The sequence below is a fragment of the Stegastes partitus genome, unplaced genomic scaffold, assembly GCF_000690725.1.
Source record: "Stegastes partitus isolate 25-593 unplaced genomic scaffold, Stegastes_partitus-1.0.2 Scaffold1020, whole genome shotgun sequence".
NCBI lineage: Eukaryota > Metazoa > Chordata > Actinopteri > Pomacentridae > Stegastes > Stegastes partitus.
Window position 1 is genome coordinate 203,407 of NW_007578751.1, and position 26,269 is coordinate 229,675.

At 41.4% G+C, this 26,269-nt stretch overlaps 2 protein-coding genes across 6 annotated transcripts in view; one reads left to right on the forward strand and one right to left on the reverse strand.

Moving 5' to 3' along the window:
- Positions 1-292: 292 nt before the first annotated feature.
- qtrt1 (queuine tRNA-ribosyltransferase 1) lies at positions 293-4,359 on the reverse strand. Its single transcript, XM_008295115.1, has 9 exons — positions 4,071-4,359; positions 3,871-3,939; positions 3,589-3,727; positions 3,286-3,480; positions 2,424-2,562; positions 2,247-2,322; positions 2,028-2,137; positions 1,707-1,791; positions 293-884 (listed from the first exon to the last, which is right to left on the reverse strand). The coding sequence occupies exons 1-9, from the start codon at positions 4,356-4,358 to the stop codon at positions 732-734; spliced, it is 1,254 nt and encodes a 417-aa protein (XP_008293337.1). The 5' UTR covers position 4,359; the 3' UTR covers positions 293-731.
- Positions 4,360-4,572: 213 nt separating this feature from the next.
- Positions 4,573-26,269, forward strand: part of dnm2a (dynamin 2a) — a 30,499-nt gene continuing 8,802 nt past the window's right edge. For 2 of the 5 annotated variants that reach the window (XM_008295121.1, XM_008295119.1), the window contains exons 1-16: positions 4,573-5,036; positions 12,655-12,728; positions 12,970-13,119; positions 14,101-14,304; positions 14,630-14,728; positions 14,816-14,976; positions 15,079-15,221; positions 15,519-15,654; positions 15,763-15,830; positions 16,491-16,629; positions 18,577-18,663; positions 20,057-20,127; positions 20,947-21,000; positions 21,316-21,367; positions 22,454-22,465; positions 24,811-24,921. In XM_008295121.1, the coding sequence (XP_008293343.1) occupies positions 4,876-5,036; positions 12,655-12,728; positions 12,970-13,119; positions 14,101-14,304; positions 14,630-14,728; positions 14,816-14,976; positions 15,079-15,221; positions 15,519-15,654; positions 15,763-15,830; positions 16,491-16,629; positions 18,577-18,663; positions 20,057-20,127; positions 20,947-21,000; positions 21,316-21,367; positions 22,454-22,465; positions 24,811-24,921 (1,722 nt within the window). In that variant the 5' untranslated portion in view covers positions 4,573-4,875. The remainder of the gene's footprint in view (positions 5,037-12,654; positions 12,729-12,969; positions 13,120-14,100; positions 14,305-14,629; positions 14,729-14,815; positions 14,977-15,078; positions 15,222-15,518; positions 15,655-15,762; positions 15,831-16,490; positions 16,630-18,576; positions 18,664-20,056; positions 20,128-20,946; positions 21,001-21,315; positions 21,368-22,453; positions 22,466-24,810; positions 24,922-26,269) is intronic. The other 3 variants (XM_008295120.1, XM_008295122.1, XM_008295123.1) reach the window with 3 other exon arrangements.

Here is a 26,269-nt window from a genome sequence, read left to right on the forward strand (position 1 = left end):
ATTTTTGTGTGCTCCTAGATATCTGCTCAGATGCCTAATCTAATTATATTTGTATGCTAATTTTACTTTGAGACTGCCAAACTGCTTTAAACTCTATTAGGAAACAACACATCATTCAGTTTTATTCAGTCTTTGCTGTGGTTGTATCTATTTCGCCCTCTGGTGGTCTTCATGATGCAAGCACACACTGTCATGAGCCACATTTATGTATCTCTTCAAAACAGTCAGCTGGCAACTACTGGTCAGGGAGGATGAAGTCTAAAACACCAGAACAGATACACATTGACAAATGTTGTGCCTGTGGACAAAAATCTAACGTCTCTGTATTACAAGTAACCACAAAAAAATTAAAAGCGTTGACAGGAAGGCAAAACATTTCATTTCAAGTGGGTGGGCCTAGCTGTGTAGCCATGGTAACAACAAAAAATGTCTGAGCATATCAGATATAGTTCATGTGTTTCAAACCTCATTTAAACCCCATTCAGTCTCACATTATCATAATGTGTACTCTGAGGACAATTTGCAGAGGCTGGGTGAGCAACAGACAACCAGACTTTATCCCTTCAGATCAAAAGCCATTCTCCTCATCTTCAACAAAACAAGCAATGCATGTACAAGTATAAACAAAGACCAGAAAAAAATCCATAAAAAAGGTTATTTAAAAGGTATAAAAATCATACAGTCATTGACATTTATCTTCATGTGGAATAAAAACAGTTGCTTTCCAGGTTCTATTCAAGTGTGACGTTGACAGAAGCCAAAGCGTCCACAGCCCAGCTGGGATACTGGTCACGGGAGGGAAACATCCGCTTCATGAACGTCTGAATAAACTCAGGGAAGCGTCCTTCCACGATGCTCTGTCTCACAGAGCGCATCAGGTTGAGCTGCAAGAAGAAATGTTTGATGAATAGAGGAAAAATAATGTTATTACTATTGATCTGCAGTAGGAAATCATCTTCTTCTGTTCACCTTCAGAGTGTATGAGGTCAGCTACAGGCCAGCATGCTCTGAGCATGACTGTTTTAATGCAACCCTTTTTGCCATAGCAGCATGTTAAGACAAAATGTTAATGTTTCACAGCAATCCATTTAATACTTCATGAGACATTAATGTCTGGATCAAAGACATAGATGACCGTCATGATCGACATTCCTGAGCCACTGTGGTTTAAAAGTAAACATGGACAAAAACTTTTGGAAAAAAGGATCACCAAATTAATAGGTTGCATAAACAGACAGTATCTGTTAAGGTCTTCTCACATGATTATTATATTTTGGGACATATCTGTCACAAGATGGGACTTTCTGTTGTTTTGATAATGTCAGAGCACCACAGAAAGTTTGTGCTACTGGGATACAGAAAGCACTAAAAGATTTAATGGCCATGACTGAGGCGCTGATGTAATCATGCCACGTGCATTTGTAAAGCTGAACATTTAAATCATATTTCTGTGAGAGCAATAAGACTTTTGAAGCACATTATGAAGCCAATTACACTGATATCTGGCTGGAGTTATGTCCCAGAGTCAGTGTGGCAGATATAAGAAACTAATGAACTAATGAATCATATCTAATATATGCAGAAAGTGCCTTTTAGATCTTTCAGCTCCTTGGAAGCACATAAAAGAAAGGATGGTACCATGCTGGTAGTATACTGTATTAATTATCAGTCAAGTTAAGTGCATACAAGATTGTCCTAATACCAACCTGGTAGGCAATGTTGTGGATGGTGATGTGATGCATGGCAGCAGTGTCACTCTTAAACAGAGCGTGCAGGTAAGCTCGACTATGTCTGAAATACAAAACAGGCATTTTCATCACACACTCTGAGGCAAGTAAAATCAAAGTAGCTATTTAAGACAGTCTGTGAGTCTATTTGGATTTTATTATTGAGATTTCATCACCAGAAAATAAATAAATTAATCATTATTGAAATGAGGTGTTCTTGGGCACTAAACCACTTTAGTGCTTCAATTTCTGCCGTTATAAAGACAAGCTTGCTGTCATAATGAACTGCTGTCGACTTGCCTCTTGCAGGTGGGACACTGGCAGTCTGGGTCTATGGGCTGGAAGTCTTTCGCATACTGCTTTTGTTTCACCTGGAGAGATCCCCAAGGCACCAAGGCAGAGCCAAACCTCTGAAGAATAGGAAAAGCAAAAGTGAAAAACAGTTTGTGATATGGATCATAACTCGTAAATGACAATTTGAAAGTGATTTCTCAGTGCTGTGAGGTAAAGAGAGCTCACCGCAGTGCGAGTTGGGAAGACACAGTCAAACATGTCACATCCAAGAGCGACACACACCACCAGATCCACAGCATACCTACAGCACGTGGGGAACACACAAACTGTTATGTCACTTTAACAACCCTATAAAACAACACAAGTCTCACGATGAATTTTAGTGCGTACAGGCAAACATACCCAACACCCATGAGGTAGCGAGGTTTTTCTCGCGGCAGGTGGTCGGTGCTCAGCGTGACCATTCGCCAGAAGTCATCCTTCTCCTCTCCTCCACTTAAGCCTCCAATGGCAAAACCAGGAACTTCACGTTTGGTCATTTCTACAGGAAGGGGAAACAATATCTAAAGTCATTATAATAATGCCTCTATATTCTGTCTGTATATTGTGTCTATGTCATGTACATTTTATAGTATATAATACTGTAGAGTCTAAACAAAAGCATTTAAATTAATTAGGTAAATTTGTATTAGAAAACCTAAAAATATATATAAACTTAATATTTAAACGCGTATAATCTATAATATTGTAGGGCTTTAGCCTTACGATTTGAAATTGTCAGATCAGTTTAGAACTTTTGTATTTCAACTGGAAAGCACTTTGGGTCAACATCTGTTCCTTCAATGTGCTACATAAATAACAGTAACTTGACTTGACAAAAGTGCAAGTTTGACCCCGTATCTTGTGTTTTACAGTCTAAGTGTTTACAATTAGACCTGGCATTTCAGTGTGTGACCCTCCTATGTCGTTGCTTAAATGCAGTATGCTCCCAATAAATCTTCTCATCACATCCTGACATTTTGACCAAGTTTTCTGCCACCTGTTGCATTCTTATTTACATTTATGGATGCACTGAGTAGAGAAACATGCCATGTAAATGTGTTACTCCACGGGACTGCTTTCCAAATTCGTGAAATAACTACATTTTGGAGTTTTAGACCCTTTCCAGCTATAACCCAATTATTCAGCATGCTGTAAATAGCAGTTTTCAGAGACAGAGACAAAAAAAACGGACAAAGGGTCGCCACAGAACGGGGGTTTTTACCAGCTAGACATGCTTTGCGCAGCTCTGAATTTAGTCCTCCCTGGATTATGGCAAACAGGTTCTGTTTGTGTGGATTTTTATTGGCTGCAATGCAGCGATCCAGCCACCGAATGGATCTGTGCATGGCCTCCTCCACCCTTGGTCCCGTCACAGTACTGCTGACCACGTCATCCAACTGCATCATGATGTCTGAACCTAGAAGAACACAAAGAAACATGGAGATGCTGTCAGTCAGCTACTGAGAAGCAAAGGTTACGATATTTGTTATTCAGCACTAATTCTACTGTTCTGCTCTTTGCTGACCCAGACTGTTCTGTATGCTGATGGACTTCTCAGGGCTTAGTAGGATCTCTTTCCCATCATAGGGTGACTTGAACTTGACGCCTTCCTCAGTGACCTCGGAGAGTTCAACAAGAGACACCATCTGAAACCCTCCACTGTCCTGTAAGCAGTGAAAAAAGAAATACAAGGTTTCAACACATAGCTCATCGGCCACCTGTTGCACTTCAGTGAATTAATAAACTCGCCCTTCTTTCAACTCCTTTGTCATCTATGTTTGATTAAGGAAAGCAAAGCTGCACTTACAGTTAAAAGATTTCTCTTCCAGTTCATGAACCCATGCAAACCACTGGCTTTCTCGATCAAATCAGGTCCCTGTAGGCAGCAGAGATGAAACAGAAAAACACCTTTACAAAAGGAAAGTTATTATGAATTCGGGCAATCACTGCCAAAGTCTGGTGTATTACAAAAGAGAAGGGAACTGCTGTTGTTGTAGCATTGCCTACCGGCCTCATTCCAAGGTGGTATGTGTTTCCAAGACAAATCTGACATCCAAGAGCCTCCAGCTGATCCACAGTGATTCCCTTCAGGGTCCCTTGAGTACCGACAGGCATAAAAACCGGTGTGTTAACGGCGCAGTGTGGCAGTATGAGATCACAAACCCTCGCTTTGGTCACCGGGCACTCAGCAACAATCTGCAGCGTGAGAGAAGAAGCTACAGACAGAGCTTTTTTAAAGGACATGTTGTTTTCTGAAGTATTTGTATCAGCCCCACACTCTATGGTGGCAGCCATGTTTCAGGACCATGTGACATGAAGGGCCTGCGAATGACAATCGAACCGACCAATTAGAAACGAGCTGCTTCGTTTGAGGAACACGCCTTTTTCACAGCCAATCAAATCATGCGACGGATGAGCGGCAGCAGAATCAGCCAAAACACGGGCTTGCTGTGGAGAGAGGCGGGTCTACATTCACCGGTTTTGATCGGATGTCGTCTCCCCTGACCGGATGGCGTTTGTGTAGAGGAAGTTTTGTTTTGTGAGTTTTCCGTCCGTTGCGACTGACTGAGTATTTAGTTAATGTGCTCTAAAGAACACGAAATGATTTTAGTGTGAAGTGCATCACTAGTGACCACCCAAGTATTCAAAGAGAGAGTAAACGCTCGAGCTGTTTGAAACGGCGGAAGGCAACACTTCAGAGTAACCCGAGAGCACCTTGCTGCTAAGCTAACGTTACCGAGCTAGTTAGCGCGGCTAGCGTCAACTCTGGTCTGCGTTTTGTTGAAGGGGCTCTCTCAGAGCAAACGAAGCCATGGGGAACAGGGGCATGGAAGACCTGATTCCCCTGATCAACAAGCTTCAAGACGCTTTCAGCTCCATTGGCCAGAGTTGCAATCTCGACCTGCCTCAGATCGCTGTGGTCGGTGGACAGAGCGCCGGAAAAAGCTCGGTCCTAGAAAATTTTGTTGGCAGGTAAGTGAAAATAGTTATTTGAGATAGTAAAGTGTTGCATATATCTCGTATAAACAGTATTACGTGCACTCTCAAATTGTGTTTTTGGTTGTTTGTTTATTCGTAAATGGTATTCACCATAAAGCTAAGCTAACGTTTGTTACCTTGTCAGTACGTATCGTCAATATTGTGTTACGCACTTGTCGTAAACCAGCCTTCAGAGTTTACAGTAGCTGCAGGTTCAACAACCAGACTGAGATACGCTCATAACGTGGCGACCGAATAGGGCAGTCTAGGAGTCTAATATAAATGAGGAAAAATACTGTTATACAAAGTTAAGTATAGTTGTTTTACCCTAGTTACTAAGTTTTTTTCTCCCTCTAATCATTGCCATTCATGTGCACAGTATTTGTGTCTTTAAATACTGTCAGTGAATGAATCAGTCAATGAATATCTTTTTACAACCTCATATTTTAGACATGAAGGTCTTTTTACAAATTAAAGGTTTGGTTCAGTCCATTGTGGCACTTTATTTTCAGCAAGTCATAGCACAAACAGTCCTCGATTGCCAGCCATCTACTTGGCTTTACTTCTGAATAAGAACTGTTTCATTCAGCTCTATTTATAAACTCACACCCACACCCAGACAGTCCTACAGGATTTGCATTCACCATTAATTGTTACAGCTGTTGAGTGGAGTTTTATTTATTCAAATATGAGTTTGTTGTTTGATTTGCGTGTGCACTCTTTTAGATGTGGGACTGCAAATATGTGATAGGGACGGCTCACAGGGTGAAGCAGTGTGGGAAGAAGGAGCCGACTCCTTTTGTTAGGGATGTGTGTCTTTGCAGCTGCATTTGTCTCTAGTGTGCTTCATGTAATTCATTGCTTTCTCTCATTAAAATGCTGGCCTTTTCTCAGCAAGCTCACATCTGTATCAGACACAACTTCCCTTACCATCTTCCTCTTTTGTCTTTGTTTTTGGACAAAGTTTAGGCAATTGGGGAAATAGCCCTGACGTCTCCTCCTCCTTTGAGGTTTGAGGTTTAGGCTACAGTCCTCCTCAACAGGCTGGTCCTGTTATCCACTCCAACATCAGCAGTGAATAAGATCACCCAGCAGATAAAGAAACAAAACAAGCTTGCTCTAAAGCAGCTTGTTTAGCAGGTTTCCACCCCACTGAGAGACACGTAGTGTCTGACCCAACCCAAACAGCAGTCACAGATTCGTGCAGACCAGCCAGAGGAATAGAGGAAGCTGATTGGCCAATCAGATGTCATGCACACACATCCTTGGTTGTAAACACATTGGCAAGAGCATGTCTTAACAACTCTCAGGCAAGAACACACTCGCAAATTAGACTAGCACTCAGTGCACATTAATTCAATTCAGTGGGAGTGTGTGCTGTGAGAGCACTTGACATGTATCATCAGCAATGAACATTAGACATTTCATGGTGACCTTGATTTCACTGCATATGCTGACCTTCAGCTTTCTGCCTGCAGACAGCGCAAACATACACGTCCATTTACTGAAAAGTTACTCAAGCATTGCTATGGTATGGACTCTTGAGCGTGCTCATCCTTTCATGAAGTATATGAAAAGTGCATTTCAGAGTTTCTGATATAAATTACAGCAACTGCTCTGTATGCCTATTACTAACGAGCAGGCTCTCAAACTTGAGGGCCCACAATGTAGAACAGTAGAAGTCAAACTCCTACCTATAAGTTCAAGTCTTACTTCAACCTGAAAGCTTCTGGGCGGTGCTTCACATCACTATAGCGACAGGTGTGCTCATGACTCATTGTTGATCGAAGGGCTTGTTTGAGCTCAGGAGTGGCCAATACCGAAACCCTTTAGCATGTTTTTCAGTCACCTGCTATGCAAAACTGTGATTGCTGCAGGATAATTCATTTGCAAACTGTCTGTGGTGACAACAGGCTTTACCTATGAACACTGAACACTGAGCGGCTGTTGCTCTCAGTAAGGGGTGCACTATAATTTCCCCAGTGGCTGAGATCTTTTTCTTTGGTGAGGTGCATATTATGTGTGTGAAAGGCTGTCTTCATCACTGTGTCCCCAGGGATGAAAATAATCTCTCTTTTACTGTCTGCAAAACCAACAACAATAGAAACAGAGTCGCATAGTGCTGAGAAGAGACACATCTCAGACAGGTAGATTGTATGATTCACACACGGAGCATAAATACGTCTCCTTTCCTGCCTCCTGCTTGAGCTTCTGTTCTGAGATGGGTACCAAGTGACCTAACTTGCTGCTTCACTCTGTTAAACTAGCAAATGTTCAGCCATTACATTAAGCATGTCTGATGTTGCTCAGTGTCTGCCGTACATTTCTTGACTTTGGTGGAGAAAAGAAAAGTAGGGCTAGACCATATTTGCTGTGTCGTGTCTCTCAGTTGTTACAGTCCTATTTTTCATCCCAGACAGGCAAGTTGGTATTTAGATTGCTCACTGTTGTGTATGACCCATCTGGTTAATGTGATTAGGGCCTCTGTTTCCTACAGGTTTGTTACAAGAAACCAACACAGGAGTTAATCAAATCACTCTGGCTCAACATCATCACATATTTGTGAATGTTTCAGTCTGTTGGCAGGGTTGTTTCTTTGTTTAGATATGCACCAAGGCAACTTAATTCAGGACCCTGGGTTTTACTGACATACTAAAGTCTGCATTTAGCCCAGACATTTGATACTTAGTAAATCTTTCTACTCACAGATGCAGGTGTAACTAATAACAATAATAATTTCACTGTCCCATTCAGCCATATCACTGCGATTGCTCTTATATCGTTCATGCTGCTTCACTGTGGCATTTCTTACAGACAAATCTAAATACAGTAAAACCATTATCATATGTAATTAGTTACAAAAAACATCTTTTCACAAGTCATCAGTCGCTGAAAATTAGCCTGCAAAGATGTTAAAGACTAAGAAGAAAATAATCAATTTATTAGTTGTAGAGGTAAGAACTATTAAACTGCTGTATAGAAAAAAATGTATATATAATTACTTTTCAGTGCTATTTTACTGACTTGTCTATAGATTAAAGCATGCATTATGAGATCATAGTTCACAGACACACCCTTGCCTACATTTTTGCTTGTGCTATGTACTTTATTGTCCCAGTTGGGAGTAAAGATATCATATCAAGCTCTGCAAGCTGGCCTGGGTGGAGGTTCTTATCAGATCTGTGGCAAATGACTACTGAGAAACCAGAAGTTTTTAAAGTTAAAGGCTGCCCTTGGTAAAGAATTCAATGTATCAGTCTTACTCAAATTCCATGTTTACCAAAATATGCCCATGTTTGCAAAAAAACTGAATATACATGCTACCTTCTCTATTTGTAGCAGCTGACTTATTCTGGGTTAATGGCGTGGATATATATACAATTTGAACAGAAATGTCCACCAGTCTGGATGGTTGTGTGGAGCACATCCCCCATAAGGACTGCTGAGTGGCAGAGACGGAGGGGTTTTCCACTAAGCAGTTGGATTTTGGGAGTGCTTGAAGAGGCTCTGCTCCCTCATGAAACCTCTTGGTACCCACAGTGACAGACTGTGGTGCGGGAATGCGGGTGGCCATAATTATACGTTCTTTGCCACGACAGGCCCGCGGAATAAGTCCTACCAAACCACAAACACATTTTTTGTGTACTATGCCCTACCGTGAGAGCCTGCTATGACCTCAGCATTCATACATCAGTTTCCATGTTTGAAAGTGAATCCTGCCAGCCCCTATAGGCTTTAGGAAAAGGAGGATCAGCTGTGGGCTATGGCTCCTCAGAGTTGCTCTGCCTGTTTGTAAGAGGCAGAGGCTGAACAGGCAGGCAGGGGGAGGGGAGTTGGGTTTCTCGTTCTCTTCCTGCTCTACTCTCTTGATTTTGCTTTCTCTTGTGTTAGGAAGAGGGAGGCTCACAGACTGATGCTCTTTGCTTGGCCATGCATAATGCATGAAATGATACACAATCTGCTCAGCCTCGTCTATCATTTACAGCGCATCAATAATGGAATCCTGGCCTCTTGCTTCTTTTCAATATGCCACTGCTGTTTATCCAATCCTGTCTATGAGGATTGAATGGTTTGATTCTGTCCTTGCTTTACATCCTCGCAAAAGAGCGTGTTGATCTAACAACTTGTTTGTATGCGTTTTCAGCCACATATTATTGGCACTTTATTATGTTGCTGTGTGTCTTTCACCAGTAGCCACTTGCTGAACCAGTGAAGTGGTGTTTGAGTACTGAAAAGCCAGTGAGAGTGATCTGTAACTGGAGAGTGGCCGGTAACATCGGTACATTAACATCTTTTTGAAGACGTTATCCTTGTTGGATCTCTGAGCAGCATCTTCCCACCATTCTCTACAACCAGTCTGTTTGGCCTGTCCTTCCCAACAGCTTAAAGTGCTTTTGTTCTTTATCTCTAACACCCTCCCTGCCTTTCTCCCAAATCACATCCAGGGCTTTCTATACTGTCCACCAGGTGGACAAATGCCTGTATGCTCCATGTTATGTGCATGACACAGCACCAGTGCTGAACACAGACCTGTGAATTTATGCTGACCTGTGGAATTTTGCAGTGGGGAACATCCAGAATGTTCGCCACTGTTTGACCACAGGACTACAATATAGGAATTGCAAGCAGTATGTACTATGGCAGCTCCCCTCTTTTCTTTTGTCCTGTGGCTGACACAATGCTTCCAGTCTGAAGTCAGCAGGAGGCTGAGCACCGTCACAGTACCCTCAGGCCTGTAGGTCTGGCAATAGTGATAAAAAGGAGAATGTGGGTTAGTGACATGTTCAGCTCTGCTAGAATTATTCCAGGACTGGGGCTGGTGATTACCACCAGATGTAGTATGTTTGTAGAGCAGCAGAGAGACATGCAGAAGACTGGGTGGAGGAGCCTCATCTGAAGGCTGACTAAGCAACGTTGGCCATGTGGTTAGAAATTCCTCAAGTACCCTGTCACTTTAAGAGAAACAAACAGGCCAACTGTGAGAAAGCTCTCGTTATTTCTTGTATGCCTGTGTCTCAAAAATGCACTGTTGAACCAATAGCATTTGCTGTTGCTTGTTTACTGTCATCAAACGCTGTGTGCACTGCATTGCATTTTGCAATTTGCATGTTGAAAGCTTGTGGCTGTGAAAATGCACCTAGCAAGACCATCCTAAGCATCCAACTTGAGGCTAGTGGGATCAAGGCGTTATCATGGCTGATAGAGCTTGTATTGACACAGCCTTGCCTTACACAAAGGCTACCATTTGCCAGCTGAAACCACGAGCCTTGCCTGTGACTCTGATGACATGTTTTGTATTTGGTTTATTAATACTAAGACTATACATCTACATAAAGCTGTTTACATTTTAAAACACCCATTTCTGCCTACAGTATTACACCTTAGCATAAGAATATCTACATATTTCACACTGCTTTCAGTTGACCAACCAAACTGTACTTTACAGCCAACATTTGGTGCTGTCAAAATCATTTTTCCATGGCCTATACACAACAAAATTTACCAAAATTAACATAAATATATCAGCAGTGTTTTATCATTGCCTGTTCAGGTGTTTAAAATGTATAGTTGCAGAAAGCATTACACAAAAGAAAGTTGCCTCCTTAGTCTTGCTGCTCCACAGCTTCTCCCTGCAGCTGCAGACACAGACTGTTACTGTGCTGAATGGCTGTCTGCACCTCTGTTCGGTATTGCAAAACAGGATTAAACTTTAGGGAACTCTGTGATACAGATAGACATGCTGCCTATACAGACGTTCAAGCTTCAGGTTGCAAAAATTGTCAAAATGAAGCAAAAGCTAAAAGTTTTTTTGTTGCATTGCACAGACAGTGGGTTAAAAAAAAAGGTTTCCAGTTTCAAGAGACACAGTTGGCGCCATCATATATCCTCTCTTTGATGTGAAAGAAAGAGCAAAATTTCAATCAGATGTTTGAAAACAATAGATGAGGGGGAAAATGTGTAATTGCAACAGAATTGTGAGGGATCCTAATAAAGGAAGGACTAAATGCATTAGTGCAGACTGTATAATAACCAAGCAAAGACTTTATGGAATCCTTGCTGCTCTCTTTTCTTGACCTGAAAACACATAAAACAAAGATGGGTAAAGCCCATATGATGAGAAGAGCTTCATCCCTGTAATCAAGCATGGAGGCGTGTCCATGTTGTTGTTGGGTTGTTGTTGTTGTTGTTGTTATTCGCTGCAGTAAGTATGATGGTGTGTGGCATTTTTGTTTTTTAGGAGACATTACCCTCAGTATGTAAATTAAAGCATGGTAATCATTGGACTTTCCAGAAAGACGTTTCAGCACGGAAAAGAAGGAATATTAAAAAGCTGGAAGCTTTTGCACATCAAGAATGTGTTTGTGAGGGTTGAATAATTTCTTTTACAGCATATTTTCAAGAATTCCTAGATTTTATTCACATCACTTGAATGTCTTGAAGGTTACATGAGTTGACTCATTGAGATTTCAGCTGCAGTTATTCTTTTTTGCACATGTTGCTGCTATATTTGTTTGTGGCCCATAAACTCTAACTGGAAACCAACAGTCTTTTCATTGTTGCTGTGGTACAGCGGTAAAATCCTTCTTTAATCATTGCAACGTAATCTAAAGCATAAATTTGAGTTAGCAATAAGAGCTATTCAATGTATTAGGATAAGCTAGCATTTTAAACTAATGAACACAAAGAACGCTAGAGGCTAAAGGTTGTCTTTTTCACCTAACTGTAGCACTTTGGCATCCTGAGCCACACTGGGTTGGCTTGCGTCATTATTTTGGAAAACCTCAGTTTACCCTGAACATACTGAATTCTGTATGTTTTATAAGATTTACACACTCTTGGAGGCCATTTGGAAAGGATTGTTTTGGGGTAGAAATAGTTGAAACTGAAAGACAAAAGCTTATCATAATGTACATGTATTCTAAATCTGTTTTTCTGAAGTTTTTGTTTGATATCACTTGAGGATTAGTGTAATTGAATATGTTGTGCTATGCTGTGATTCAATAGATGTATTCATAACACAGTAAAATCACCACGGAAGCCATCCTACGAGTTGTCTCATTATTCATCATTCATCTCTCTAGCATCTCTAGGATTTGGTCTTAGATGACATTATAATTACACACTGTTTAGTTCAGCATGAAGGGACACTTTATACATTGAAAGTAAACTGACATGTAGACCATTGAAGATATAACATCTGTGAATTCCCTTTTTGGGTGTTTTTTTTTTTTTCCTGTAACAGCAAGAGTAGGTGTGCATGAATTGATCTCTAAAGTGCTAATGATGAGAGAAAATCACTTTGTCACATTTGATTTGTTGTGAGACAAGTTGGAGGCGTGAAAATCTCCTGTGCCCATCAATTTAGCAGGGGCCATGCTGCGAGGAAATGGACATTGAGTGTAATGAATAATTTAAAGTTCTGTCTGTCTGTCTGTCTGTCTGTCTGTCTGTCACATTCTTTTTCTTTCTTTCGGTTACTTTGTCTGTCTCTGTCCTGAGATACCCCTGTTTTATCTAACAGGTCCCCCTTGTTTTATTGTTTGTCCTTTTCAACCATTTTACTCCCTTAATTTTTTGGTGTTGATTTTCTTTCTCTGTCTCCTCCATTCAGGGACTTTCTTCCACGTGGATCAGGCATTGTTACCCGCAGACCTCTTATTTTGCAGCTGGTCAACAATAAAGCAGGTGAGTGTGCCAGTCCGGTGCCTAGCCACATCTCAATCTCCTTTCATCGCTGCCCTGCATATGGCCTCTATGTCACAGTGCCTCAAGCACTGTCTGCTGTTTGCTACTTTCATCTCTTTAATTTAATATTCTCATTTTCTCTCTCTTCCCTGCCTTTTCTTTCTCTTTGTCTTTTTCTCTCTCTCTCTCTCTCTCTCTCTCTCCCCTGCCCTTGTGTGCGGCACTCTGCCTCTGTGTGTAGAATATGCTGAATTCCTGCACTGCAAAGGGAAGAAGTTTGTGGATTTTGATGAAGTGCGGGCGGAAATTGAGGCCGAGACGGACAGAATAACAGGCTCCAACAAAGGCATCTCTCCTGTCCCAATTAACCTGAGAGTCTACTCCCCACATGGTAATAAACACAAGTCTTTCTGAAAACACATTCATAAACACGACCCTCTCTTTGGTTATATTCAACTATCAGGTTTTTTTTATATACCAGTTAGACTGTGATGTATTTCTCTCTCATATTTAGAATTGAGTCAAATCCATATTGTGTAACAACATCTGTGCAATACTGTGAAGAAGAACAGACATTCACATTTGCTTATTTTCTTGATAAATAATTCATAATGTAATTTCAAGAAAGTGTATGTCAAAATATATATTGATGATTCAGTTTAATGTTGCATATTAAATTACAGGCGTAAGAGCAATTTATGAATATAAAGTGAATGAAGATTTTATCTGCATTGCCCAAACACGGCTCAAGGAATTTCTCTGCCTCGTGCGCAGAATTGTGTTACAATTATCCACATCTTGCTGTTTACAAAATGAGTTTTCCAGAGAGCCTTGCAAGATATTACAGAAAATTAGATTGTTATGGTTTGCACCAGTTGGGATTTTAGTACTGATGCTCCTCTGATGTTCTTATATGAGGGCACTCATTTTGATAAAATAAAAATACTTATTAGTTTTACAACAGCAAAAGATGAAGAAGAATAAAAGATTTTTATTAAAATGGAGGAAAATGAACTTGACACCTAAAATACACACAACTGTATTTATCTTTAGCTTGATATGTAAAAGAACACATTAGTGACACTGTAAATAGCATGCCAGCCTTAATAGTGTGATTGCAATTCAATGATAAATGCTGGCAAATAATTAAAGGTTTGTTTATCTTACATCCATCATTACCTGTCGTTACATTCACCTGCTTATTCAGGCTTATGATGTCTCATATCTGACATGAAGATATGCCAGGGTTTATTTTGTTTGTACAGCTATATTTTTCACTGAGGAAAGTGTGTTAGGGTTAAGTGTTTACTTTAGCACAGCTGATATATTTATTTGCATTTAAAGTTGTATGACTTCTGTCCATGTGACTCAGTGCTGAACCTGACCCTGATTGACCTTCCGGGAATGACTAAAGTCGCTGTGGGAGATCAGCCAGTAGACATCGAGCACCAGATTAGAGATATGCTGATGCAGTTCATTACGAAGGAGAGCTGTCTGATCCTGGCAGTCACCCCTGCCAATACTGATTTGGCCAACTCAGATGCTCTGAAGATCGCCAAGGAGGTGGACCCACAGGGTAAGCCATAGCTTTCTAGTAGCTTCACTGTCAGGGTGCAGGCCTACAAACAATAAAAGTATATGAAACAGTGCATTTTCCGCCACCAATTACCTCGCATTTAATCTGCTGCTGCGGTTTTGGCAGCATTTCTGTCTGCCAAGACTCCATTGATCTTTCTTTCACAATTTCTTTTTCAATCCTCTGCCAGGAAAGTTAAAGACATCAATATAAATAATCGGGGTCTTAGTCATGTGCCTCTGTATCATTCTGTAAAACATGTAGGATGCTTAAAGGTGATAAATCTGTTTAAATGTATGTAGTTACACTTCATCATTATGTGCAGGTTTGCGTACCATTGGTGTTATCACAAAATTGGACCTGATGGATGAAGGGACGGATGCAAAGGACATCCTCGAAAATAAACTGCTGCCACTGCGTAGAGGTGAGGATCATACAAACACTCTGTCAAAAACACACTAACGTGCTTTATTGTTAACCCTGGAATGAGTGCTTGTGTCTCTGTGTTTAGGTTACATTGGTGTCGTGAACCGCAGTCAAAAAGACATTGATGGAAGGAAGGACATTCGCGCTGCTCTGGCTGCAGAGAGAAAGTTCTTCCTGTCCCACCCTGCATACAGACACATAGCAGAGCGCATGGGCACACCACATCTACAAAAGACACTTAACCAGGTCTGCTCTCCACTGATTTTCTTTGATTTTAAATGATGAAACATCATCTTCTCAATGCCATTAGTGTTCCAAAGTAATAGTATGACCTCTATCTGTCTCTAGCAACTGACCAACCACATCAGGGACACCCTGCCTGGTCTGCGCAGTAAGCTGCAGAGTCAGCTCCTCTCTCTGGAGAAGGAGGTCGAGGAGTTTAAGAACTTCCGTCCAGATGACCCAACACGGAAGACCAAAGCCTTGTTGCAGTGAGTGCAAATTAGTATTTATGCTCAGCAAGATCCACATTACATTGACAAAAGTTTTTTCTAGAGGTTTTGATATGATCAATATTTATCTTGCACAAACCAGTGTTGAAGTGAAGGGAAGTTAAGTTTGAGTTTGAGCTGCAACATCTTAAATGTCCTTGTTTAAGAATAATGGGAAGTTCTACCAAGATGGGACTCTCTTACCTCAAATAAACATAGTTTTACCACTGGCTGTAAGCATTAATAAACAGCAAGGAGATTATTGAGGAAGCCATTTGTCTTTCTGTGTTCCATCAGGATGGTGCAGCAGTTTGGTGTGGACTTTGAGAAATGCATCGAGGGCTCTGGGGACCAGGTGGACACCAATGAGCTTTCCGGTGGTGCCAAGATCAACCGCCTCTTCCATGAACGCTTCCCCTTCGAACTAGTCAAGGTTAGCACTGTGACTCTCATCAATTCTCTCCGAGGGTTGTAGGAGTCTTCACAATGATTGACACATCGCTAGATTTAATGAAGTCGTATTTGCATTCCTTTTCCCCAGATTGTGTTTGACGAGAAGGAACTAAGGAGGGAAATCAGCCATGCAATCAAGAATGTCCATGGTGTCAGGCAAGTGGAACGGAGCCAAAAACACCTGCCTGACTTCCAAAGTAGTCACTCACAGAGCTCAAGAAACAGCTGTGTTTTAACATTGGATGCTGCTGTTCCCACATGCTTTGCTTTTCTCCCTTCATCAAAGTTTTTATTCTCCTGTAATTCAAGATTTTATGATCAACCCTTCGCACCACAGGCTAAAAGTACCAGTTTGTGTGTTGAATGTGAAATATGTCTTCAATCTACTACTGTTATTTCAGTCGCTTTATCCTTACCCATCCACTTCTTTTTCTGTTACTTTTTGCTAAATTTTTCAGTTATTATGAGGTTTTGTGTTACGTGTATTTTTGTCTACATCATTTCTGTTGTTGTGTCTTTTGTAGTGAAACTCTCCTGTCTGTCATATCTCATTTGTGGTTGTGTGCTTAATTACGTTTGCACTTGGCCGTCTTTCTCTCTTCTCAATCTCTCTCCTGTCTTAGATGTCAGTATTTAGATTTTCTGTTTCTTTCGCTTCGTCAGATCTCCTCACAGTTGCCTGTTTTGTCTTTTTGTCTCATCATCTGTCTATCCATGTGGGGGTTTTTTTGTTTTGTTTTTGTTTTTGGGCCATAAATGTGTGTTAATTGTCCCATCTGTCTGCCACTGTGCCTCTGTCTCTCTGTGCATCCTCAGAACGGGACTGTTCACTCCAGACCTGGCGTTTGAGGCCATCGTGAAAAAGCAGATCGTTAAGCTGAAAACGCCCTGTCTCAAATGTATTGATCTGGTCATTCAGGAGCTCATCAACACAGTCAGGCAGTGCACCAACAAGGTACTGCAGGTGTCCAGCATCTCCCGACCCAGCCGTGACACAGGGCGGGGGCAACCATGGTTGTGGCAGAGCGTACGCTGACACAGAACATTAGCCAAATATCTTCTGATTGCATCTGGAAAAGCCTCTGCTGATTAAAGCTGAGGAGTTCTGTGCAGTTTGCCCTTGGCCCAACCCAGCCCCGTGAGCTCTGTGTGCAGGCAGCGCTGTCGTGTTGTGGAGTGTTGTGATGGGTGACGTGTTGTTGTGGATATGAGATGTATTTAGAGCTGAGCATCTCTGGTCTCTGCTGGACAAGCTGCAGGTCTCGCAACTCATTGCATATAGACAGCAAAACATAGGGCGGTCTGTAAGCTGTAAATTGGCCTCAATTAGTGTCCATCTCTGCCACGCTGACCTGTTTAAGAAAAATTGGCTTCTAAAGAAAGAGAATTTGCAGAACTTGCGGCTTGTCCTTCTTTACTACGTGATTTGTCTGACAGCAACTAGAAATTACTAACTGAACAAGGACTTGTTCTCTTTTTATTTCTTCCCTTTTTTCCTTCCTGTCTGTCCAATTTTTCTCTTGAATTTCTACCTATCCTTGTCCGTCTACCCCCCCCAAACAAAATGCAACCTGACCCCATGACCTCTTAGAACGGGGCTCTTCACCCCTGACCTGGCCTTCGAGGCGATTGTCAAAAAGCAGATCCTCAAACTCAAAGAGCCCAGCCTCAAATGTGTGGACCTTGTGGTGTCTGAGCTCACCGCACTCGTCATGAAGTGTGCCGTTAAGGTAACCAGGGATACACCTGCTGGGATGATGGCATGAAAAGAGAAGGGTTTCCTTTTCTTTATACATGTGTACCTCTGTCATTCAAGTGCAACGTTTACACCAGTGAATTCAGTCCCAAACCACCCTTTTCACCACACCATCTGTGCCCACTGCTTCAAATGTGTATATTGTTCTATACCTGTTTCCTTTGTACTCGTCCAAGTTGCCATCCCATTCAGATTCAGCACTGACTTACAAATCCCATCTAAAATTTTAAGCACGACTTAAAATTTCCAGGAGACAGCTCCCACATACTGTTTGACCTCAGCATCAGCTCATTAAAGTGTTTATTTTTATTTTTTATTTTTGCCACCTCCACATCGGTTGGTCTCTCTCTCGCTGCCCAAGAGCCAGCCTGGTCTGTCTGAGCAGAGCTGAGCCCGGCAGTGCTCCCTCACTGACCCACAAGTGACTAACATTCTGTTATTTGCTCAACTGGATGAAAAGGGAGTGATGTGAGAGGGGGGGGTGAGATGATACCAATTGCCTACATGCACTGTGGATCAAGTGTTTCCATAGCAACGCTGCTCCACTACCATCTTGTGGACAAAGGAGGGCACTGCATATGAAGAAATGATAGCACACACTCTGTAAACCAGACATCCTTGCTTCCTGTCCTCCAGGTTTCCCCTGCTTCACCCTAAGTCTGTCCTTTCTCATCCTGTCTTCACTAATATTAATAATTAACAAAATTCTACTATCAGCTAGAGGTGACAGTTTTAAATGTATTGGCATGTCTTCAAATGTCTGCACCTGGAAAATACATGAGTTTTGTCTGTTGATAACAAAAAAAAACACATGACTTAGACAACAGCAACATTCCAGCTTTACAAAACTGATTCTTTTACGGGGTCATCCCTGGCTGATAGTAAATGCCTCACCACCACGTAGGACAACCACTGCGTATTTAAAGTCTGTTAGTGTGCGTGCTGGATTGTCTTTGCCTGGATATGTGTGACACTGAAATGTCACTTGACTATCTCTTTCCCTTTTCTTTGTTTCCTACTTATTTTCACTTCTCACTCCTGTTTCTCTCTGATACTTATTGGTAAGTCTTATTAAGCTCAAGCTCACATGTAAGTGTGCATGTGTCTCTGTTCAGTGCTGCAGTTACGTGTTGTGTTGCTTTTCAGCTCAATTCCTACCCCAGGCTGAGAGAGGAGACCGAGAGGATTGTCACCACCCACGTCAGGGAAAGAGAAGGGAAGACCAAGGACCAGGTGAGTTGCTCTTAGGTGGCTTTTTAGAATTCACATTGAGACCACAACAGCCTTTAATGATTGTCCTCTGGATGCAGAAATAATGCAGTTACAGCTACCATCTCCAATACTGTGTTGAGATGCTGGTAGGGCAAAACAACATGCCTCAGGTTGTCATATAAATAGGGTAAGGGGAATACAAGATGTAGACAGACACCTATTATTGGCTCTAATAATGTGTCATTGTGAGTTTCAGCGTTTGCTGCAGTATGAGAGCGAAACATGTGTGATGAGACTCTTCCAAGCATCACATAAGTTTTGCTTTAGCATTGGTTCAGTGGAGGACAGAGCTGCTTTCCCCTTCCAATTCTTTATCTGTAATTAGGTGTCACTGCTATACTCGTCTTTCTGTGGTAGTGTCAGTATCTTGGCTTGCAAATGAAGCACAAAAAAATAGTTTTCCCTGTAGTCAGTGTATTTTTCTCTTCTATTTAGCAGAGCTGCAGTTGGGTGCATTAATCATGTATCAAACATCAGTTGCACATTACTTGCTGTCTAACAAATTATCTTATGTGTCATCCAGGTTTTGTAACACTTCGTCATAACGGTTGCTCAGTTCTGCAGATCTGTTTGTAAGCAGTAGTTTAATCAGATGAGCTCCGTAGGATGAGATTCTTATCTGCATCCTGTACAGAAAAATATGTTCTATCAACCACAAATTTTCCAACTGGTTGTATTTGTCATTATCATTAGTATTACAACTCAGGAGCATTCTGCATCAAAATGATAAAGCATTTTTTTTTGTTTTAGGTTTAAGTTGTTTCTGTTAGAGTTACCTTGAATGACAGTGGTGTTCTAACATCAGTGCAGAAAAATCCTGTGATAGATGTATGATAAGGCAGCAGTTTACAGCTTTAAATTTAGAGATCACACAATTACTTCAGGACAGGACAAGAAAAAGAACTGAGACATTTGTCACCTCTGTCTTGGGCAGTGGTATTCATACAAGCATGTAAAAAAAACAACACTCTAGTTCTCCAAAAAACGTTGAGTGTTGTTTTCAGAAATTGAACAACATCAGTAGAAGCCTAGGCTAATAGGAGCTGTAGCAGGGCTCTTGGGCAGGAAGTGAGGCAAGTTGAACTGTAGGGCTTGTAAACTGAAACCTTTGAGTAAAATTATACTCTCAACTACCCCACAATTTTGCAATTTGCAGCATGTGATTGATATCAGTCTGATGTGCTGTGTGAGCATAGGTATGTGTGAATTTCGCTTTAGCTGTCTGGGTTATTTTTTGTTCACTTCGTAAGTGTGTAATATCAGAACCGAGACTTGGCACTTCCTATTTTGTGCCATCTGTAAGTGGTGTTTAATTCAGATCTCTCCATCCTAATTGTAATTTTCTGCCTCTAAGGTTCTGCTGCTGATTGACATTGAGCTGTCTTACATCAACACCAACCATGAGGACTTCATAGGCTTTGCTAAGTATGTACCCCCCCACCCCAACGTTCCCCGCCCAATTTACAGCTTGTTGTTGGTGACTCAAGCCTCCGCACAAGCACTGTGACCTTCATTAAGTTTGCGTTGCCTTTTGTCTGCGCTTGTGATTCTGTAGATTCATAAAGGAAAGTCCTGTCATCCAGTAACTCTCAGCCATCAATTCACATGCAACCCACCTGTCATTTCTGAAACTTCACCACCGCTTCACTGATACTGTTTCAAAACGTTGCTTATAATCACCCACATGCTGTATATTGCGATCAGCGTGATGTAGCATGCCAATTAGTCATCTGGCCGCATCAGAGCATGTGTCTCCCTGCGGGGGAGGTGGATGCCAAATTGATCAAAGCCACATTAGTTGCCCACTTGCATGCAAGAATACCGCTCCCCCCTCTAAACAAATTCAGTCAAGCTTGCTTGGTTGCTTGACAAATACATTTCCTTGTTTGCTGCAGACTGTTGCTATGAAGAATGCTTAATGTAGCAACAGGCAGAGAGGTGATAATGTACTCACTTGTAGCTGCATTGCACTGCAAGTTCATTTGCAGTGCACATTCGTTGTGGTATATCTGAAAGCATTTTAGAGTTTGCGGTTGAATTCGTGTCCTCCGTAGTGTAGCAGCTACGGTAGCATGTACAGTAGTTGAGTGGAGCTCACCTTCGCTGTGTGGGTTGTCATTGACTAAGTAACAACGCAAGCCCCTGTGTGAGGTGTGCAAGGGATCATGCATTGCCTCTGCATGGCAAGTGGATTGATATAAAGTGTCAGAGGCTGTTTAACGGTTCTCGTGACATCACTTTCAGTCTTGACTACAGAAGGCTGGATGATGGTAGCTCCCCAGGGTACGGCAACAACAGGTGGGCAAACAGAAAGGATTGAGGGTTTTCTGTGTCGTGTGTGTGAGACCGTTTGAACCTCCATGTTGTCCAAATTCCTCTACAACCCACTTTGACCTTCATGTATGTGTGTAGTAGTAAAATATTTGAAAACACTGGATTCACACATGCCTAAAACCAGACAGGCGATTTATATAAATGACTAAAAGCCATAAACATATAAGTATAATATTGGTAAAGAAGAAATATTGTGAATACTTAGAGGTAATACATTTTCAACATGTTGCCTTTGGTGTCATTAATATTTGTCATCTCTCCATGTTTGTGCAATGACAGTGCTCAGCAGAGGAACACGGCTGCAAACAAGAAGAGGGCTATCCCCAACCAGGTATGTTTTATCAGTCAGCTCTAGCCTTTTCACCAATCCCAGATTTGATGTTCCTTCACTGATACCTTACATTACCAGCCTATTAATCAACCTTATGAACGTACTTGACATATCTGAGCAATAATTTCGACCCCAGCTATTAATCTTATCTCGACCTACCTAACTGTTAATGATACTCCCCAGTAAATCATTTTAACTACTGATTCCACCCAGTCCCAGTATTTTTCTAATCCTCACATTAAACTGGCTGGTCTTTGTCTACAGTGTTGTAAAGCTGGCACATCTCCTTTTCTGTTTTATTCAGACATATATCGAGCCAAGTTTGTCCGATTTTAATGTGTGTACTTAAGATTCTTAAACGTAATGCTGCTAATCAGCTTTGATGCTGACAGTGTCGATAAAGGGAGAGCTGCCTTAGTGAACCTTAAGAAGACCCCGCTTTGCTGCTTTTATTTTTATTTTTTTAAAACAAGCCTGTGTCTCCATGACTATTATTAATTGCTGTTTGCATGCAACTCAGGCATGTTGTTTTAAAGCAAACCAACAATTAATCACAGAATTATGTTGATTGTTTTGCCTTCCCATTAACTCACAAGCTTCTTTTGTATTAATATTCAGAATGTGCATGGACCCTGCACCTCTCAACTGAGCAACAAATATGACATAACCAAATTGTGGTATACTTGAAGTAATTCTAATTGCATGTAACTCTCTTGCTCTGTCTCTCTCTCTCTCTCTCTCTCTCTCCCTCTCTCTCTTTCTCTCTCTCCTCTCATCATCTATCCTTCTCTGGTTGCCTCATGGATTTCCTGTTTCCTCCTTTGTTTGATCCCTTCAAACCTATCATTCTTACCATTTTACCATCTTCTCTTCAACCTTTTCTTAATCTTTCCCTTTATGCTCTCCCTGCCTACTTCTTCACTCCTCTTTCCTTCAAACCCCCAATCTTTCACCTTTATCTCTTCCTCTTCCTCCTACATCTCATCTGTCCCTCATCTTTGCTTCTTCGCTTTCTCATTTATTTTGGCTTTGATTTTATACTACCCCTCCTTTGCTTTAAACCCCTCCCCTTTCATATTACTGCAGGGTGAGATTCTGGTAAGTACCCCACAGATTTAAACCACACCCTGCCAGGGGCAGCAGGGGTAGGCCATGCAGAAGAACTGAGGCCATCACACAAAGGTCAGCCAACATGGTTAGGGTACAAAAGACAGACTGCTGTAAGAAACAGGCTGAACAGATGCGTCCTGTAAATACAGGAGCTGATATCTTCACTGTAATGAGTTGTTCTACCCCTCTGCAGCTTGGCGGACTAGGAGAGCTCCACGAGGAAAAGGTAGAGTCTTAAGACTGACCAAAATTATGTTAATTCCAGCATCAGCACGCAGTTACCAATAATTTGGACTGCCTTTACGGTAACATCCACAACTCTTTATTCATAATTTTTACAAGACAGTAATTGTCATTAATTCTGCACTTTGGATGCTACTAACATTTCCTATATTTAGGATTTTAAAGAGTATATTAATTGTTTTGCTGCCAGAAAAAGATTGTGGCACTTTGCAATGCTGTGTTCTCTCTGTTAAGGATCAGAGAGAGAGAGAGAGAACAAAGAAATCTTCCATCAGTGATCCTGGAGGCATCAGTTCTCCTGTCTTTGGGTTTATACCTCTGCTGCTGCCTCATGCATGGTGACTCAAAAGCTTGCCTTGTGAGATTCTTCCTAAACGTCACTGGGACAAAACGGGGAGGGAGTGGGGAGTGATTAAATCAGCAACACACAGTGTAATTGATTCTTTGAAATTTCTTTGCATTGATTATTCAATGAAATTAGTGTTCTGTGCTACTGAAAATAGCAACTTTCTGATTGTTATTTCTCCATTCAAAACTCATCAAAATTGTATTTTACTAAATATGGTGACTGGTCATGGCTTTTGGTGACCCTTTAAAAATTTAATCCAAATTTCTTGTTAACACATCTTTGTCTACTATCTAATAAAACGAGTTTAAATTTGTATGTTGTGTCTAATCCCATTAATATCTCTGACTAATTGACTCCTAAATCCTTTATCTTGGATGTAATCTGGTGTCTTTAATTAACATTTGCCACACATTTAGAGGAATGGGTTGAACATTTTTTGAAAGTTGTGTGCAACTAGTAAATAGTGTAAAAACAAAAGTATCTCACCTGTCACACTCTCACAACACAAAATGATGTAAGTTATAATGCAAGTTTGCAATACGAATAAGGAAGCAGTGATCTTTCCAACTGACTTTAATACATTTACAACGTTTTATTGTGACTGAGAAGTTTAAGGTATTTCCTCACCAAGGCAAACTACCTGTTTAGCTCCTATGTTCTTGCCTCCTCTCCTATATTTATGTTGCCACTTTTGAACTAATGAACCCTTTTCCCCCCCATGGATGGAGATGGAATGCAGGAGAGAAGTCTAAAGCAGGCTTTGAAATGGACATTTCCACTCAGCTTTGCTTAGTACAAGAGCAGACTTCACAGATAGTTTCCCACATTGTACTTGAAAAGCATGGGAATCTATTTAGAAAATAGAGAGACAGTAGTTATGAGAACTCCAAAAATGCATGGCTTATTTTCCTCAAAGTGATTTACTCAACTCAGCCTTTTGGTCCAGTATATTTTCTCCCTCTCCATCTTTCCACTTGAGACTTTCACTTTGCTGTTCAGATTATTGTCCTTCTGTGACCTTGACTAACTCCATCAGTCTACTTGCCTCTGCATTAAATCTCTTTCACTGCATTTCTTTTCTCCCCCTTTGTCTCTCTCTGTTGAAATCGCATATTTAAGCTTTTGTATATCCGAATCCAATTAACCCCAGTAACCCTTCTGCTTTTTAACTGCCAGTACATAGGTTAGCTGATGCCATTAACATATCACCGTCGTTCCTTGGTCTTTGACTGTGTGTCAGAGCAGGCATGCTCTGCACATCATCGGGGCCCGTTTGCTGGTTTACTAATATCTTTTCTGTTGAGTGAAAGAGAGCAAGATCTACATCCTGCTCCAGTATTCTCAACAAAACCTTCGAATGCTTTTGTGTACATATCGCCATATTACACACAGTATTATTGTGCATGTATTACTGTCCTGTAGTTACTCCATGCTCTCTTAGTTTCACATTTAACCTGTGCTTCTGTCTTGTAGTGAATATTTAAATAACAGTAGTCTCACAGACACAAAACATAGTATTTAGAAAGAAATCACAACCAAATTTAGTTTGACCTAACAGGTAAGTCAGCAAGATTTTATTAGTGTCAGTCGCAGCCCAGAAATAGTAGTAAAACACTTAATGGGGCCCAAACTTCACTGTGCATTAGCCTGATTTGTAAAGCTGTTTTCCTCCATCCTCCTGGTACCCCTCTTTCCCTACCTCCCTCCTCTCTCTCTCCCGCATCTTCTCCTCCCTGTGTAGGTGATCAGGAAAGGCTGGCTAACCATCAACATCAGCATCATGAAAGGAGGCTCCAAGGAATACTGGTTTGTCCTGACTGCTGAGTCCCTGTCCTGGTACAAAGATGAGGAGGTGAGAGGAATTTCTGCTCCACTGCTGTATTTCACTGGACACAAGGGGATATAGGTGGCTAAGACATGATACAGCGCCACCGGAACACATCAAGATGAAGATACTGTGTTCGGCACTGTTGATATCAACTCCTTCAAGTGGCGATTTGGTGTCATTACCCACGGCGGCAGGAGGTGTGTCCCAGCCTAGCCTAACCAATGTGCAGACTACTGTTCAGCTGTAGCTGGATGAACAGGTAGTCTGAACACTGGGGAGGCGGGGTGGGAGGTGAGAAGAACTCTGATGGGAGGAAGGACCCAGAGGTCGTTGCGGCTTCAGGTCGCTACCCTAGGACTGTAGGACAGAGGACACATAGAGCAAACATTATCTCACTGTAACAATCACACATGTGGAAAAAGCACCACATACATAGAGAAGGCTTACATATCTATATATGTGTGTCACAACAGTATTGCGGCTTAATTAAAAAAAATTGTATTTATAACAGCATAATATGACAATTACAGCTATTATAACATTACTTTAAATGTATTCAGATAAATTACTCGTGGCAGTCTCTTCTAGCTAAATCAGTATATGTACATGCTTGCATATATACGCACTCTTCTCTGTTGCTTCATTGTATTACAGACCTATACTGATACTCTTGGTAGTCCAGAACTATCAAAGTAACTGGACTTAAGAGCACATGTTGGTCTACTGATAAAGATGCAAAAACAAATGTTTAAACTGGATCATTTCATTTTACACTGAACACAGACCGATTTGAAGAGTCTGATTTAACTGAACTGAACATTTATCGCCAATGATATGAGAGCATACAGTCCACAAATATCAATGCAGTTGCCTTACTCACCACTTGAACTTCTTCAGGCCGCAGTTGTATGTTCTCCTCCGCCACAAAACAACCTCTAAAAGATACCACAGCAAACCAGTACTTAAAATTAACTCCGGACAAGTGGCCTCCATTTGCCCAAACGCCTAATGAAGTGATGTGTACTGTCTTGGTCGCCTTTTGCGAAAAAGCAAAGAGAGAAAAAGAGTGGTAGGATGGTGGAGGCAAAGTGACGTGGCAGGCGGGCTGAAATGTTCCAGCCGGGATCTGACTTTGGAATTTGCAGGAAATCGTACTGGGTTACGGGGGCCAGAGGGGAGGGGGTGATTGTGTGCACAAGCGTGCATGTGTGGAGGCGCTTGTCCATATGAATCCTCCTGAGTGTTTGGTAAGTTGGTTGTATCGGTGGTAGTGTTTTAATGCACATACCCAAAGTTCATGTTCTGTGTTTGTTCAGCTCATCCAGGCTCATGTGTGTTTGTTTGTGTTTGCACGTGCAGTTAAGGTTTTAGC